The sequence below is a fragment of the Heteronotia binoei genome, chromosome 8 (assembly GCF_032191835.1).
Source record: "Heteronotia binoei isolate CCM8104 ecotype False Entrance Well chromosome 8, APGP_CSIRO_Hbin_v1, whole genome shotgun sequence".
Classification (NCBI taxonomy): domain Eukaryota; kingdom Metazoa; phylum Chordata; class Lepidosauria; order Squamata; family Gekkonidae; genus Heteronotia; species Heteronotia binoei.
In genome coordinates this window covers 27,369,751-27,388,355 of record NC_083230.1, presented here as the reverse complement: position 1 = coordinate 27,388,355, position 18,605 = coordinate 27,369,751, and the positions used below count along the sequence as shown (strand labels likewise).

Genomic DNA, 18,605 nt, shown 5'->3' with positions numbered 1-18,605 from the left:
ATACAAATAGGAAATTTGCTGTTAGTCGCCCTGAGGGCGGGATACAAATAGGAAATTAATTAATTAATTAATTAAAACATACAGCAGTGCCAAGAACTGAGAATAGTTTTCTATCTCCACCCACATGCAAACACCACACGTGCTGCTTCTCCACTGTAAAAAGCTCTTGCCAAACAATGAGCACAAAAATGATACTGGAAGCTATGGTTGACTACCAAGGCCAATCAACATTTGTGGACTCCGAGCATGTATATCTTTGTTCATGTAAGCATGTTAACAGCATTCCCTCTAACTTGGGTAAATGAATGGTAAGTTTTTAAAATACACCTCCTTCTCCCCACGATGAATCTTTATCTGAAAGACGAAATTTACTGTCTGCCTTAGCACACCCTCCTTCAGTACCCTGCCCTATAAGCAGAATTCCCTGCACATACACATCTGAAAAGTGGGTAGTAATGCATAAAATCTCATAATGAAAAAATCAGGAGTGGCCAAACTTGCTTAACGTAAGAGCCACAAAGAATAAACGTCAGATGTTTAAGAGCTGCAAAACACGAACATCAGATGAAGGAAGGAAGGAAGGAAAATAGATGGAGGAAGGAGAGCTAGAAAGAAAGCAACTCTAACTTTAAATGTATTCTCCAAGCCACTAGCTGGTTTGGCTTGCAGAAGTGATTTAAAGAGACAAATGCCTTCTCCAAGCTGGCTGACAGGCAGTGAGGGCTTCAAGAACCCACAATATGTGTGAGCCATATGTGGCTCCCAGGCCAGAGTTTGGCCACCCCTGAAATAAATGATGTTAGTCTTTTAGGTGCCCATGGACATTTGTTTTCTTTTACTACAACAGACTAACACAGCTACCCCTTTGCAAATTTTAAAATTAGCACAGAGATATTTGTCAAAACATAGCATTGTCTTTATCAAAGATGATGTACTAACATAACGATGCATTCATTCTCATTTGCTGCTGTATCATTCATATTCCAGCAGGCTCCTATTGCAAAAGCAAATTCATGGTATTAACTGAATGTCATTAAAAAGAAAGCATCCTCTGATCTTTCCCTCTTCCCCCCTTCCTTTTCTGAAAGGGAGGAGGAGGGAGGAAAAGCCTCAGCCAGTGGAGGGACTCTGTAGCTCTGCTGTTTGATTAAATGAGTCAGGTTCTATCAATCACACAGCAGAGCTACAGAGCCAAGCCCCTCCACTGACTGAGGCTTCTCTTCCCTCCTACTCCCTTGAAGAAAAGGGAGGGGGGAGAGGGAAATAGCAAGAGACTGCTTGACTTGGCTGCACTGCACAGAGAAACAGAAAAATGGCAACCAAAGGAAGCAGGAGAGGGAGAAGAATAAACGAATGTGGCCGAATGTCATTAAAAACAGATTTTGCTGCATAACCTGCCAGAGCTAAGAGACAAACTCTACATCATTCACTTCCCAGGCTTTGTAGCATGAAGGGTTTGTGTTGGCAGTCACAAATGACCAGTGGCCATTTCACAATTTATGTTGCAATCGTATTTGCAGTGTGTACAATGGCATTTTCAACAGCGCATTCTGTACAGCCTGAAGGGAAGCAACAAACACATATCAGAGTGGGGGGAGGGAGCTGAAATGGGAGGCAGCTGTCTGCTGCTGCTGCTGCTTGATTCATGACCACTGTGGGATTATAAAAGGCATTTAGGTTAGTTGTGATCCCAATAACTGTGGAATACACTGTGTCCAAGGACTGCTATGTCAACTGAAGCTTATCTTTGGTGAAGGAAGTTTTTATCAGACAAATTTTTGTTGAGTTCCCTCTATACTGATTCTTATAACGCATGGAATCAGGGTGGAAAATATCATTTTTCTCTGAAGACCATGTGCCTCTACCGTTTGGAGGGCTGGTGACTACAAAAGAAAGAATGCTGTAGTTTGGGAATTGCCACCCAAGAAAAATCCACCTTGGCCAATCTTTTCCAGTTTTCTACCAAACTGATTCTTTTTACAAGGGTTTTTGCTGATTACGCTGCTAACCTGCAATTATGGGTTGGTTTCTCACGTTGGTTTTAAGGAGGCTAATGACAGATCAAGACTGTCTAATGCAGGGGTGTCAAATGTGCAGTCCATGGGCCTAATTTGGCCCCCAGAGGGCTCCAATCAGACCTGTCAGCAAATGGCCCTTGTCTGCTTCCTTCTCCCTCTCCTGCTTCCTTTGGTTGCCATTTTTCTGTTTCTCTGTGCAGTGCAGCCAAGTCAAGCAGTCTCTTGCTATTTCCCTCTCCCCCCTCCCTTTTCTACAAGGGAGTAGGAGGGAAGAGAAGTCTCAGTCAATGGAGGGGCTTGGCTCTGTAGCTCCGCTGTGTGATTGATAGAACCTGACTCGCTTAATCAAACAGCAGAGCTACAGAGTCCCTCCATTGGCTGAGACTTTTCTTCCCTCCTCCTTCCTTTCAGAAAAGGGAGGGGGAAAGAGCAGAGGATGCTTTGCTTGATTGCTTCAATCCCACTGAAGAAATGAAAAAAACACCTCTAAGCCCTTGAACACAGTTTTATTCAAGGTATGAGCTTTTTGCCTTGTTATTCTCTCTCTCTCTCTCTCTCTCTCTCTGTGTTTAAGCTTGTTTTGTCAGGGCTCTCCTGGGTGCAACTGGGCTCCCTCTCGCTTTTCACTGTATTTATGCCCTGATCCAGTCTTTCTCAATAGGAAAGCAATGGGAACAATTTAGATGAGGAATAACAGTCCACAGTGAGGTGGATTAGGCTGACTGTGTGTGTCCACTACATTTCCTGTGTAGACTAGGGATTTTGAACCTAGACTCCCCAGATAGTAGGCTGATAGTAACCACGATACTGGCTGTCTCTCCATTCTTGCACCACCTCATAGGAGCTACAGTTATTATTCTGGGGAAGATTATAGTTTTACAGATAAACACATAGCCCTCTGTCTATGTCATGGTGCCTTCACATGTTCTTGACCAACACACAAAGCAGCATGTACAAAAGCTCACAATGCCCAGCCATTTCATGTTTTCCCCAGCCATTTCCTAGGGCACAGAGCACTGATCATGAAATTTCTGTAGTGAATGTCAATAAATCAAAAATAGGCCTTCAATTTACAGATACACACCTTAACAGCATAGTCAAAATTGCTACAGCATAGACATTGTCTCCAGATTTTGATGCAATAATTTAGAGCAAGAGACGTTCGTTATCAGAGACTTGCTAAACAAAATATTGCAAACATGCTAATGTTTTAAGCATGTTTTATTTTAAGTAAAAAAATCTTTAGTTGTGTTTGTCTGTGTCCTTTATAAAGTTTATATCTCTGCTACCTGGCATTGCATTTTATGACACACGTGGCCCGGCCCAGCAAAGTCTCATTTATGTCAGATATGGCCCTCATAATAAATGAGTTTGACACCCCCGGTCTAATGACTGAGAGCCTTGTGTGTTTTTGCAATTGAAATGTGGGGCTGTTAAATCCACTCTGACGGTTCTTCTCTCTCTCATCATCATCAGCCTTTATTGGCATAAAAGAGATCAGTTATACAGAGTAAAAAGATTACCAAATTATACAGAATAAAAATTACCCATAAAATACAAACGATACAGTTAACATTTAGAAACATCGTTACCAATTAAAACTATGGTTTCAAAATCCTTTGGTGTATCATGGTGGTCAGAAAAATGAGCTTGGCTACTATTTCAGTGTCTTTCGGGGAGAAACCACTCAGAAGCCTACAGACTTTCAAGGCATCTGAGCAGTCTCCTGATTTCTCTAAAATGGGACACAGAAGTGAGTTACGAAGCTGTGAATGTAACAAACAGTGGAGCAAGACATGAGGGACTGTTTCAACGGATGTGTGGTCACAAGGACAGTATCTAAGAGAGTAGGTTGTCGTTAAATCTGCCAAGAAGTATGGCAGAGGGCAGAGTATTACATCTAGCAAGAGAGAAAGTTCTTCGGTGCTGGGGTGTCAATAAAAGGGGAAAGTAGGAAGCCATTTTCCCCATGGAATCTCAATAACACAGTGGAGAACATGTTTTATTGGCCAGACTATATAATTCCTGGCGTTCAATGTCCAAAAATCTACTTTTAATTTGGTAAAATGCTGCTGAAAATGACAGCATGGACAATGATTCCAGGGATAGGCCCAAAGACTTGATTTTCCCTGCAATATACTCTGACCAGGTAAAAAATTATATTCAGAGAGCATATGGTGGGAAAAGCTCTCAGGTTCAGAGATATAGTGTAGATGGAGCCAGAAGCTGACAGTGGCAAGCCAAGCTCTGGTCGCCTATAGAGACATGCCAGTTTCCAAACATATTACAATGCAGTTTGGCCGGCTTAAGACTTTCTGCAGGAATTTCGATTGGATCCGTTCGATGGATTGCTAACATTAGCAATTTTCATAGCATAGTTATGATGTGCAGACCAAGATGCATTATTCTGGAAATTAATGCCTAAATATTTAAAATGCTTAAGTTGTTCTATCCTTTCCCCCCCACAATGGACCAGCTAAAGGAGCGCCTTCTCTTAGAGAAGACTACAATTTTAGATTTCTCATAGTTCAGCTGTAGCTTATTGTTCGCGAGGAAAGCTGAACATCGAGACAACAGCCACCTTAGACCTCCTCTGGAACAGGATAAAAGCACAGTGTCATCTGCATAAAGTAATAAAGGGACATGGATTGCTTCAAGTTTGGGGCTATGACAGTCTGGATATGTTAGGTGAACAGCTAGGTCATTAAGAAAAAGGTTGAACAGGGAGGGGGCTAAAATGCAACCTTGCTTAACCACCTTTATCAATGGGAATCTCGGAACATTTGACCTGACAAGTATTAGAAGTGTAACGTTTTTTGATGATTAAAAGAAGAAGAAGAAGATTTATATCCCGCCCTCCACTCCGAAGAGTCTCAGAGCGGCTCACAATCTCCTTTCCCTTCCTCCCCCACAACAGACACCCTGTGAGGTGGGTGGGGCTGGAGAGGGCTCTCACAGCAGCTGCCCTTTCAAGGACAACCTCTGCCAGGGCTATGGCTGACCCAAGGCCATTCCAGCAGGTGCAAGTGGAGGAGTGGGGAATCAAACCCGGTTCTCCCAGATAAGAGTCTGCACACTTAACCACTACACCAAACTGGCTCTCCACACCAAACTGGCTTTCCAGATAACTGCTATGTGTTCTTTGCAGGGCCTCTGAGAGGAATTTTATGAGGTGGTGCATAAGAAAATTCAAGGCTCTTTTCCTGCTCCATTGCCCATCTTTAAAAAAAAAAATCCACTATGGTTTTAAAAAAAGCTTTGTATTTACTTAAAAATGAGCTTTTCTTGGGGGGGAGGGGGGGGTTGTGAAAAATTTCTGATGACAGAATTAAAATTAACTGTTTTGGATGTCAGGTGTGCCTGCCATGATCCATGCTGTCGTTCCATACTGCCATGAGCTATACTTTTTGTTAAATCAATGTCTGTTGGGAGGAGAGTGGAACGGAGGTGAGGGTCGGGAATCAGGAACTTCTGTACTTTCACTTTGGCTGTTAACTCTGGTGTATCCCATGCTTCCTAAGCTTATCTCATTACTAAGGCATCTGGCCCTTCCAAGGATACCTTCCTAACTATAGCAACCTTGAACTGAAAGCGGTGGGAATATGCTTGAATGTCTTGGAGGCTGGAGGAAAGGGCACCAGAATGTACCTGAGCAACTGCCCTATATCTACCCCATAGTAAGCATTGATACTCATTTCTGGCAACACTGGTCATGTACAGATTAGTGCTGGCATTTCAGTACTAATAAACTGTACCTGTGGTTTCATCAGAGAAGTTTGTTTGACTGATACCCGACTGATCCTCACATTGGGAATGTTTGATTCAATACTCAGCCTGTGCAAATCTGTAAGAGGTTCTTGAGACACTGAAGACCTTAAAAAATTCTTAAGAGAGCCAGTTTGGTGTAGTGGTTAAGTGTGCAGACTCTTATCTGGGAGAACTGGGTTTGATTCCCCACTCCTCCACTTGCACCTGCTAGCATGGCCTTGGGTCAGCCATAGCTCTGGCAGAGGTTGTCCTTGAAAGGGCAGCTGCTGTGAGAGCCCTCTCAGCCCCACCCACCTCACAGGGTGTCTGTTGTGTGGGGGGGGAGGTAAAGGAGATTGTGAGCCGCTCTGAGACTCTTCGGAGTGGAGGGCGGGATATAAATCCAATATCTTCCTCTACCTCACAGGGTGTCTGTTGTGGGGGAGGAAGGGAAAGGAGATTGTGAGCCGCTTTGAGACTCTTCGGAGTGGAGGGCGGGATATAAATCCAATATCTTCATCTACCTCACAGGGTGTCTGTTGTGGGGGGGGGGAGGTAAAGGAGATTGTGAGCCGCTCTGAGACTCTTCGGAGTGGAGGGCGGGATATAAATCCAATATCTTCTTCTTCTTAATCTGCTTGGGTTTGTTAAATGATCTCTCTGCAGAAGCTAATGTAGCTAGAATTGTTAAAAGAGTTTGTAAACTGACGCAAACATCTGGAAATAGGTAAACTGACACAAACAACTGGAAATAAAAACATTCCAATGGTTTTACCTGTGCATTTCCAAAATTTGCCTTATGTACTGAATGTAAATGCTGCATTTCAGTCAAAAAAAATCCTCATCAGTAAGGTAATTGATTTGAAGCATTTCCTTTCAAGTCACTTTCAGACTTTCATGGTGACGTATTTCCGCAAGAAATTGAACTTTTCAGCCAACTGCTTCACAGCTTTGAATCTGACAGCTAATCCTGCTATAACACTAACTACCAAAACATAAAGCACAGATTTTCTGAAGTAGGCTTCTTCTGGTGAATTAGAATCAGGTCTGTTATTACGTAGTCTTGCCCTCTTGTGTGTAACTCCACCACATTCATGAGAGAATTTGATTTCTATCTTAAGGATCAATGCAACAGTTCTGACTTCATTCCATAAGCATTTCCAGTCATTTTGAAATTTTTTAAGGTCTGTAAGGAGTGCTTCAATGTTTTCTGCTTCAACATCCAATGTAGCATTTCTGGCTTGGATTACCTTATTGCAGTTGTCTATTGGAGCTAATATTTTGTACCACACGGCTGACATCAACACACAGACAAAAGATGCAATGTAGAGTGACGCAGAGTGGTAAAGCTGCAGTTCTGCAGTCTGAACTCTCTGCTCACGACCTGAGTTCAATCCCAGCGGAAGCTGATTTCAGGTAGCCGGTTCAGGTCGACTCAGCCTTCCATCCTTCCGAAGTTGGTAAAATGAGTACCCAGCTTGCTGGGGGGAAAGCATAGATGACTGGGGAAGGCAATGGCAAATCACCCCGTAAAAAGTCTGCCGTGAAAATATTGTGAAAGCAACGCCACCCCAGGGTTGAAAATGACTGGTGCTTGACAGGGGACTGACTACCTTTACCTTTTTAAGAATAAAACATAAGATATAAATACTAATCTTCATCCTGGGACCCTAGGAAATTCTCGAGCTCCCTTTGGGCCCCTTTCTGGGCCCAAGGGTGCTGGTGCAATGCTCCTGCTGACCCCCTTTCCCATCCCCCCACTCATAGGGTCTGGCTCTGTGAGGGACTGTCCTTGAAGATTGTCTGGAAGCTGCAGAATGCTATGGCCAAAGTGTTGACTGGGATGGGTTGTAGGGACAACATCACTCAATTCTTGTTCCATTTATGCTGGCTTCCAGTATGCTTCCAGGCTCAGTTCAGGGTGCTAATATTGACCTTTAAAGCCCTATATGTTTGGGACTAACATGCCTTAAAGATTGCCTTCTCCTGTATGAACCTACCCATTCACTTCAGTAATTTTGGAGGCCTTGCTTTGGTTGCCCCCACCAACAGAGTCTAGATGGGTAGTGTCATGGGTGCTGGGGACCCTGCAGAAGAAGCTGAGCCTGCAGAAGAAACTGTGACCCTGCCACCTGCACCAGTGCTCTGGCCACCTGCACCAGTGCCCCTACCTCCTGCAGGAGAAGATCCAAACCCCCCTGCCTCGCCCTCTCAGGTGGCTCGTGTGCATGACCGCCTTCGTCAGGACCTCAGGGATTGGAGGAGGGTGGCTCGCTCACGAGCAAGACGCTCCCTGAGCCCTGAGTTTTAAAAGGATCCTGGCTCTTCTAGGAGTAAGGATGCTTGAGTCTCAGCAGGATCCTGGCCGCCCTCTGAGTCAGCACTTAGCTCAAATGGGCAACAGACAGCAGAAGGCTATATAGCTGTGGGATTTTGGAGGAGGCTTTGTGGAAGCAACTAGTTGCTTACCTGACGTTCTAGCATCCACTCTGGCTTCTGACTTCGGCTCCTGGACCTCTGACCTGTGATACCTGGACTGTGATTCGGCTTTGGCGCATCGGACCCTCTTTGCTCACCAGCTACAAACCTTGGACTGCCCCTGGACTTCCCCTGACCTGGCCCCAGCACTGGCCCCAGCATGTGACAGGTGGCAACCCAAGAAAAGGCTTATTTGGTCATGGCACCAAAACTTTGGAGCTCCTTTCCAAACAAGATGTATCTAATGGTGTCTTCTGCCAGCAGGTAAAGATTGTTTTGTTTGGCATACCCCCAATAACCATTATTGGCCCTCCTTTCTGGTTCTGGTGTTTTGTTTATATGCAGGGGTCACTTTGTAGAAAAATAGGTGGTGGAGCTCATCCAGGGATTGTTATGCAGCTGCACCTACTATTCAATGGACAAGGTGGGAAGGAGGAAGTGAAACTCTCAGAAAGGTGCAGGAGCTGTGCTCCTGTGAGCTCCTGCTGAATCCGAGGCCTGTTTATATGAACACACATGAAACTGTCTCATTCTGAATCAGACCCTTGGTTCATCAAAATCAATATTGTCTACACTGGCAGCAGCTCTCCAGAGTCTCAAGCAGAGGTTTTTCAAATCACCTACTGCCAGATCTTTTAACTGCAGATTCTAGGGATTGAACCTGGGACCTTTTGCATGCCAAGCAGATGTTCTACCATTGAGCCACAGCCCCTCCATGTTTTTATTGAATTTTTTTTTTCATTTTAAATGCCCTTTTTAAATTGTTCATATGTTTTAATGTTTTTAACATGCACCACCTTGGGGACCCTAATCAGATGGAAAGGCAGAATAAAAACGTTTAAAATAAATAAAATAAAACAACCTGTTAGAGAAGATCAAGACAACAGGTACCACTTTCCTATGTATAAAGGAAGAGTGAATTTCAAAGTTTCCACTGAACTCTTTCATCCAACAGACGTTTATCTCACCCACTAACTCTGCATTCTGACAATACTACCACCAGTTATTCCTACCCTCATTCCCATATTTAGCATCAAAAATATGACAATCCACAAGGCACCCACCCCCTTACCTCAGTCAGTTGTGATACGCCTTTAAAACCCTGCTATAGGCAAAAAAGGACTAAGCTTCCCAGAAGGGTGAAGCCTACCTTGTTTCTGCAGTTAGAGTGAGAACATTATTCAGATAGTCCCTCATCCAGGCAGAAACTGCTAAAACTGTGATGGACATCAACTGAGGAAAAAAAAAGCAGGGATTTTATTTAGCAAACACTTATTTAGAGCAGGCTTTGTTATTAAACCAGCTTTATCAGCAGTGTGCCCTTACACAGAATATTTTTTTTTTCTGTACTTAGTGCCGCAAGCAGATGAATTACTAAAGTATTACTTCTCTAAACACAGCAATCTGCTCTTCTCCAATTTACTAATACCTTGCAACATCGTATTTCTCAATGGAGCGATTTCAAGTATTAACTGTGTTCCTCAAAACTATACTCCTCAGAGAGAGTATAAACCTTGAGGTTTTATTTGCTGCTTGCTGTAGGATTAATAATTCCTGCAGAGATTTCATAACAGAAATCCACAAGCTACTTTAATATAAAAAGTCAGCAACCTGCAAAAGAAAACGTGGTACCATTGTATAAACAACTACCAGATGACTAGGGCAAAAGAAACTGTAGCTTTGTTCAAGGCTACCTGAAACATCTGTGTGGCTATGGCTGAACAAATAGTCAACTCAGGTCCATGAATTAAATTATATTTAATGGGATCAATTCTAGTTGCTGATTTTCTAAAATTGCAAATTTTTAAACAATGCCTGGTGTTTTATCAGACATAGGTTAGCAAAAATGAAAATAAACATGATTGTGCATTTTACAGTTACAAGGATTTATTCCCTTAAAACTCTTGGGAATACTTAATATGTGTAACACCATTGGGTAGCCCTATCATGTGGACCAGAAACTTGCGGGGGGGGGGGCCTAAAATTAAGTTTTCTGCAAGCCCTGAGAAACCTCCAGGTTTACAGAAAAATCCTAAAACTTTTTTTTAAAATGTAGCTAGTTAAAACCCCACATAATAGGACTTGCAAGTATCTGCATAGAAATTAGGCTTGCCAGTTCCCAGGTTCCAGTGGGGGATCCCCAGTTTTGCAGGCTTCCCCACACCGCCAGCCAACAGGGGGAAGCCCCACCCCAACAGTCACAATGTGCCTTTCCACTTCCGAAGGCTTAGAAGAAGCTTGGAAACTTGGAAGATGTGTGTGTCTTTAAGTCTTACTAAAAGCAAGGCTGGATGGTGAGCTGGCAAAGCCACTGGCTGTTCCCAGAGTCTGTGAAGCTGTGAGAAAGGGAAGCCAGCCCAGACCCACCCCCATTTGTTTTACATTCCTTACAGAAGTTATTTGCATAGTAAAAGAAAAACTAGAACCTTTCATTTTCCTGTATTAGTCTGCAGAAGTTGGTGGAAATGCAGCAGATAGCTACATTCAGCAACTTGTGAGTAATTTGCCTCATAGATTACAAAAGTGTGTGTTTGCAAACTGTGTTTATTTTGGCTGCTTTGTGAATGTGTATGTGTGTGTGTTCACTAGACTGAAGCTAGTTGTTAGCATTGTTTAGATTCTAACAATCTTTCAAAGTTCTGTTGAAGACCAGGCAGATATAATACTTTTTACCATCCTAAGCCTATTGATTTCTACTGGTTTAAGGATGGGAAGACTTCTACACCCATACAGTAAGGCTAAAAGTAACGAATTGAGAAAACTGGATCTCCTAAGCAGACTCTTCAATTATTCTAGTGTTAGGGGAGATTTAATTATTTGTATTGGTACAGTAAGTCTATGATACATTTGCGGAGGTAATTTCAGCCACAACTCATGAGATCCTACATAAGAGCCAGAGATCAAACTGCCTCAGTTAAGCACGTTCAGCTTATAACAGCAGCATGGGACTTTACATGTTTTTAATGTTCTTTGTCTTAACTCTTTCAAACTGACTGCAATAATAAGATAACACCATCCAGACACTAGAACCAGAAATTCCTGTCATTCATTTTTTTTAAATAAAAGGGTACTAAAATTGTGTGACGCATACAAGAGCCATAGAAAATATTTTGTTCATGCCCACCACATCTTTTTTGATAGGGGAAAGAGGGGAACAAGTTTTTTCTCAGTTTTTTCCCCAAAAAACATGTTTTGTTTTGGGAAGGAAGGAAGGAAGGAAGGAAGGAAGGAAGGAAGGAAGGAAGGAAGGAAGGAAGGAAGGAAGGAAGGAAGGAAGGAAGGAAGGAAGGAAGGAAGGAGGATAGATACAGTTGTAGACTGGGACCACTACAAACTAGAGAGTGCACATTTGTCAGGAAAATCTTGAAAGGGAAGAAAAAGCAGGTCAGGTATATATTCTTCAATGGCAGATATGTATAATTTTCGCAAATGACAAGCTACACCCAGTTTTCTCTGCTTTCAGCGTAGGAAGTTCATAATGTTCAAAGTCAGCCTTACTTTGAAATAACAATGGAATGGCCAGGGTATCTCCATATAAATGCATTTAGAACTGGTATGGTATAGTGGTTACTTCACTGAACTAGGAGAACCAGATTCAAATTCCCCACCCAGCTATGAATCCTACTGGGTACCTTTAGGGCAGGCACGCTCTTGTCTGAGCCTACCTCACATGGTTGTTGCAGGGATAAAAGCAGTTAAGACATTAATGTATGCTGCCCTATGTTTATTTCTGTGTTTATTGCTAAGATGTATTTCCACCCAAAAGAGGTGATAACAAAACAAGCAAAAAAATTCCCCATTTCCCTTTCCCCCTGTATTCTTGTGAGAACTAGAATCCAGAAAGGGGGAAATTGCAGTGCTGAGCTTGCCCACCACAGCTTCCCCCAGTGAAGCAGGATCAATTCCTCTTCGCCAGCACTCCATGTCCTCCCCACACCGTGATGAAATAGAACTCATCTTGTTCTGGGCTGGCCTGCTTCCTACTGCCACCTGCTTAAATCCAGAAGAGAGTTTTCAGGCATTTGCTCAATTGTTCTCATTCCCCATTCTGAAACTTCACAAAGCAAACAGACTGGCTAGGCCTCAGTATTTCTTTTGGGGCAGGTCTTGCTCACCTGATCCAAATAATAAAATCCAGTTCTCCTCTGTGTGGTTATTGACATCCATTTTAAATTTCACTCCCTCCTTACTCCTGCAATGCTATCCTGATCATTCCTCTACTGGAACAAGAATGTACACTCCTCTTCTTGGGGCCAATTAGAATTTTTGTGAATCCTGAGGTTACTGTGTTAGGCAGTTAATGAGGCACTTTCTCTTCAGCTAGAAACACCTCTCATCTACTGTATGGCATAGAGCTTTTTCACACAGCCTAAGTATTCCGGTATAGCAGCTGGCCAGTTACTGAACAGTAACGGGTTTCTGCTGGCATTTCAGACAGACCCGATTCAGTAACTGGCTGCTACCGAAATACTCTCACCTTTTCACACTCCCGCGGCTGTCCCGGTAGTGAGGCATGCCTGAGTCGTCACAAACAAAGAGCAGCTTCTTCCACTTTTCAACCCCTCCTTCCGGGTTGAAATCGCTATGGGGTGCTGTGTGAAATGTCCAGTATCTAACCCGGGAGCAGTTTTCGCGCCGTTTTTCGCCCGCCGGCGCGCGCTATCTCCGGCTTTTTTTTTTTTTGAACGTCAGTTTAGATTGATATAGCGATATATCGCTATATCGACCTGTCAAAACAGCACCACCATAGGGGTGGCTAGGCTCCGTTGCAATCCCTATGGTGGTGCTGTTTTGACAGGTCGATATAGCGATATATCGCTATATCGATCTAAACTGACGTTCCCAAAAAAAAAAGCTGGAGATCGCGCTCCGGCGGGCGAAAAACGGCGCGAAACCGGCTGGCGCTGGTGGAAGCGAGATAAGAGCGGAACAGTGTGAAATGGCTCGCTTCAATCACGCTTCAATCACGGAACCCAACCGGGGAAAAAAACATGTGTATGAAAACTCCCATCGCTGTCTCGGATTACTGCAAGCGGCACAATACCGACTCCCTTCCGGTTTCCACCGGTAAGTGTGAAAAGGCCCATAGACTCTGATGCCACTGGGACTCTTGGCATAATATTCCCTTATACTTTTAGGTTGAGATTAGTGTACTCACAGGATCCTGCTCTCAGGTACATATAGCAGAGACAGGGGTGCTCTAAACAGCATTTATTAGGTAACAGATGTCAGCAGCTGCTTTCAGAACCAGAGAGCCCATGAAGTCTCTGCTTCTAGCTAACAAACAGAAACTAACTAAACCAATTCACACAAATATCAGAATGGAAGCAGATCATTTCATTGTAATAGATACAATAAATATACCACATTTTGGGTGTGGTAGGGAACTATAATGGATCTGACCAAAGCAAATTACAGGGTAGGCAGGTGGCTGGCTAAAAAGAGATCCTACTTTGGATATTAACATGGATTTGAATAGAAGAAGCAGAGCAATTTAGTGCTGGAGAACAGATTGCAGACTCCTCGGCCAGCAACACTGCCACAAAGAGTCATGGTAGAAATATATAGACTGCGGAAGGGGGTCACTTGAATAGGGCAAAGGAGTCAAATAATGTACACTCTTGGAACCTCTGAAATAGCAACCTACAGATGGCTTCCAGATGGATGTAGCAACCCATCTACATGCTTGTCATTTCAGATACAAAGATGGAAGAAAACTTTGGGATGGTTTGATATGACATGCAGATCTTCCATTGTCTAGACCTATTAGGAAACAAAAATCTCCCATGAGTAGAGGGTTCCCATTCCCCCGCCCATGGTGGGGTTTCCCCCAATTTTGGGGCCTGCAACTTGCTGGCATGGAGCTGGGTGGTAAAAGGAGCCCTACCCCCAAAGAACTCCATTGTTGCCTGACATGCCTGGCATGATGACATCACCCAGAAGTGATGTCATAGTGCCAGGCACATCATGCGGGGGACATTCTACCATTTGAGTAAAAAACCCTTCGCATTTGGATTTTTAAAAAGTCTCCCACCAGGAACCAGGTAAGACTTGGCAACCCTACATGAATAGAAAAAAAGTTTAATAGAGTCTGGTACTTGTTTTAAGAAGGAATTCTGAGACATAATCAATTGGAATGTAAATGCCATGATCTTGTGCTCAGTAGGCCACAAAACGTTTCAATAAGAGTTCATTTTTTATATAAGTAACACAAGCCTAATATCTTTTTGAATTATGGATGGTCAAAGATAGATATGTGTAAAGAATACTCTGGGTAATACCCCACACATACCAAAAAGAAACAGCCTGGTTATTACCCAGACAAAGACAACACATAAGTGGAAGCCATCTGGCATCTGGATTATATATTCAATATGCACTTTTGGCTTTTGACTGCAGGAAAAAAAAAAAAAACCATCAGCCCACACAGCATCTGTGCTTCTAATATAATTTGTTCTTCTCAACACTTCCTCCTACTGAATTCTGAAGATTTCCAGATGAATCTTTCTTGTCTGTATCTACAAATTCCAAATGACTCACTCTGATATTACACAGTTGTTAGTTTACAAGAGAAAATAAGGATTATCTGGCCTGCCTCTTTCCCCTTAGTATGCAAAATTAAAACAGACATTCAATAAAATTAGGAGCTAGAACTCCTACGCAAAAATTAGCCTTTAAGACTTTATGCCTGTATTAAGCAAACACAAGCATTTCCCCTCAGAGTGTGTCAATAAATCAGGAACACAAATTCCCACTAGCTTTCTCACACAAATTTGCTCCTTTAATATGAGCACAGCCTGCTTATGCTACTGGATCACAAACACTTGGTCATGGTCCATTAGCGCTGATACTCCTGCGGAGATCAACACAAACAGGGCCTTTCATGTGTTCTTTTATGCGCAGAGGAACATGCTAAACACAACAGGGAATTTCCCATTAATAGGCAGAGTATTTCCCATCAGTAAACAAAAGAGGAAGCCCCTGCTCATAAAAGACTTCAGATCACATCCCTTGGGCACAATCCAGAAAAACTTTAAAATCTGTTAGCCCTAGGGTTGCCAAGTCCAATTCAAGAAATATCTGAGGACTTTGGGGGTGGAGCCAGGAAACTTTGGGGGTGGAGCCAGGAGACATTAGGGGTGGAGCCAAGATCAAGGCTGTGACAAGCATAATTGAACTCCATAGGGAGTTCTGGTCATCACATTTAAAGGGACGGCACACCTTTTCATTTCCTTCCTTCCACAGGAAATCATGAAGGACAGGGGCACCTTCTTTTGGGGCTCATAGAATTGGACCCCCTACTCCAATCTTTTTGAAACTTGGGGGGTATCTTGGGGAGAGGCACTAGATGCTATACTGAAAATGTGGTGCCTCTACCCCAAAAAACGGGGGCCCCCAGAGCTCCAGATACCCGCGGATCAATTCTCCATGATTTTCTTTTTTTTTCCCTCGATTTTATTTCCAGTCTTTCAGTTCATACATATAGTAAAAAAAAAAAATAACAGAAAGAAATAGGATTTACACCATCCTATAACACTTAATTACTTACAGGAAGAGATGGATTGTGGTATTAAAGCCCACATCACAAATAAATATCAAACCAACATACCTCATAGAAAACAATATAATAACAATTATTAATAGTCTCAAATTTCAATTTTTATCCAGCCACAGATATACTTTCTCCCATCTTTCTTTCGCTACATTCTTTGGGATCCCTTTAACCAGATTGGCCAAAATATCCATTTCCGCCACTTGTAAAAATTTTTGAATTACGTCTTCCTTCTGTGGGACCACCTTTAATTTCCAACACTTGGCGAATAAAATTCTGGCCGCCGTCAAAATATATACTGTAATATACTCGTCCTCACGGGGTACACTATCTCTAACTAACGAAAGTAACATAATTTCTGGTTTCAAAGCAAAATTTACCTTAAGTATTTCTACCAATATTCCATGAATAACTTTCCAAAATCTCTTTGATACATGACACGTCCACCATAGGTGATAGAAAGATCCTATCATCGTTTCACATTTCCAACACTTGGGTGGGATAGCCTGATTAATCTTATTTAACTGCACCGGGGTAATGTACCATCGATGAAAGAGCTTGAAGAAATTTTCTCGAAAGTTGACAGGCTTTATAATCTTATAATTGTTTTTCCATAATAACTCCCATTGATCTAAGGTTATGTTTATCTTTAAATCATTCAACCATTTTATCATCGTTTCTTTTACAGTTTCCTCCTCTAGCTTCATTTGCATCAAATAGTTATAAACCTTCTTAATAACTTTTTCCTGTCTTGTAGCAATTATTATATCAAAGTCAAAATTCTCTTTAGTAAAGCCTGCTATTTTGTCTTTATTATATTTCGATAATATCTGCGTCATTACCCACCAATCAATTTTAACTCCCCTTGCTTCCAAATCATCCTTCTTTCTAATTTTACTATTTTCATCCAATAAATCTGAGTAAATCGGTGGAGGTGGTTCTGAAACATTTAGATGAATACGGAGAGAATGCGGGTTTGAAAATTAATAAAGACAAATCAAAAATTGTAACTAAAAATATGACGTTACAGGCTGCGGGTGATTTAGAGAGGAAGACAAGATTTAGAAGAGATAAAAAAGTAAGATATTTAGGTTTAGTAGTCTCAGATAAATACAGTACAATATATGAGGATAATTATATTCCCTTATTAAAGGAAATAGAGGTGTTACTTAAAAAATGGGTTAATTTGAGACTATCATTTATGGGGAGAGTGGCATTACTTAAAATGAATATACTTCCCAAAGTTTTATTTTTGTTCCAAATGGCAAACTTTGCAGTTAAGAAGGCGTTTTTTGTTAAGTTAAATCAGCTGTCTAGAACTTTTATCTGGCTGGGAAAGAAACCCAGAGTTAGATGGAAGGTTTTAACAGACAAAAAAGAGAATGGAGGTCTGGGCCTTCCTGATTATGAGATATATCATATAGCTTGTACAACCCTATGGTTGAGAGACTGGGTAATTTTGGAGGATACTCGTTTGCTAGCACTAGAAGGATTTGATTTACAGGCAGGCTGGCACGCAAATATGTGGTATATTGAGAAATCACAAAGTTATTTTAAAAATCATTTAATACGCAAATCTCTTTATGAAGTTTGGATAAAAGTAAAGAGGAGAATATATGATAGAACGCCTAGGTGGTTGTCGCCAGTAGAAGCATCAACGCTGCCTCAGTTACGGTTTTCTAGAAGGGTGATTAGGAATTCTCCATGATTTTCTATGGGAATAAATCTCTATAGGGAATAACAGAGTTCCCTCCCCTCCCCCCGCTTTCTGACGACCCTGAAGCGAGGGGAGGGCCTCCAAACTGGGGGATCCCCTGCCCCCACCTAGGGATTGGCAACCCTAATTAGCCCTATACCCAATCAAAACACACAGGCTGTTCAAACACACTCAGAAAAAATTACAATCTACAGTTCTACTCAAGCTATACCAGCTCAGACTTGAGCTGGGGCACATTTTAACACTTCTATAATAAAATACCCAAGCAAAAAAAGGGTACACTAGAACCTTTTACCACATTACCATTTTTTTAAACACACAGAGGGGAGAGAGTGACATTGCAGCAATACATGTAACGTCCCCACCTAGCAGCACACGGTCCAAGAATTCACATGTGATTTGAACATCTCTAGTTCCCTGTGAAATTAGTAGCCAAACACAGTTAAATGCTAGACCAGGGGTGTCAAACCCACTTGTTATGAGGGCCAGATCTGACATAAATGAGACCTTATTGGACCTGGCCATGCGTATCACAAAATGTAATGCCAGGTAGCTAAGACATAACCCTTATAAAGGGCGCAGACAAACACAATTAAAGATTATTTAAAACTTAAATTAAAACATGCTTAAAACATTAGTACTCTTGCAATATTTGCTTATTTAACAGTCTCTGATAACTCACACTGTTTGCTCTGAATTACTGCATCAAAATCTGGGACAATGGCTGTGCTGTATCCACCTTGAGCACACTGTTCAGGTGTTCAGATGTGTGTCCGTAAGTTGCAAACCTACTTTTGATTTATTGATACGTATTACAAAAATTTCATGGTCAAAATTGGTCATGAGCTTGTTTTGGTGGGGAGAGTGGGATATAAATCCAATAAAATAAATAAATAAATATTCCGTGCCCTGGAACCCAGAGGAAAACATGAAATGGCTGCACATTGTGAGTTTTTGTACATAATTTGCTTCATGGGCTGGTCAAGAGCATATGAAGCCACCATGACAAAGACAGAGGGCTATGTGTTTGTCTACAAAACTATAGTATTTCCCAGAGGAATAACTGCAACTTCTTTGAGGCAATGCAAGAATA

General features: G+C 42.1%; 1 protein-coding gene across 3 annotated transcripts in view; it reads right to left on the bottom strand.

The window, feature by feature from the left end:
- TSPAN12 (tetraspanin 12) overlaps positions 1–18,605 on the bottom strand; it is a 103,075-nt gene that overhangs the window by 61,268 nt on the left and 23,202 nt on the right. For 2 of the 3 annotated variants that reach the window (XM_060244841.1, XM_060244840.1), the window contains exon 3: positions 9,394–9,476. The exons of the other annotated variant lie outside the window; for it this stretch is intronic. In XM_060244841.1, the coding sequence (XP_060100824.1) occupies positions 9,394–9,476 (83 nt within the window). The remainder of the gene's footprint in view (positions 1–9,393; positions 9,477–18,605) is intronic. 3 annotated transcript variants of the gene reach the window in all.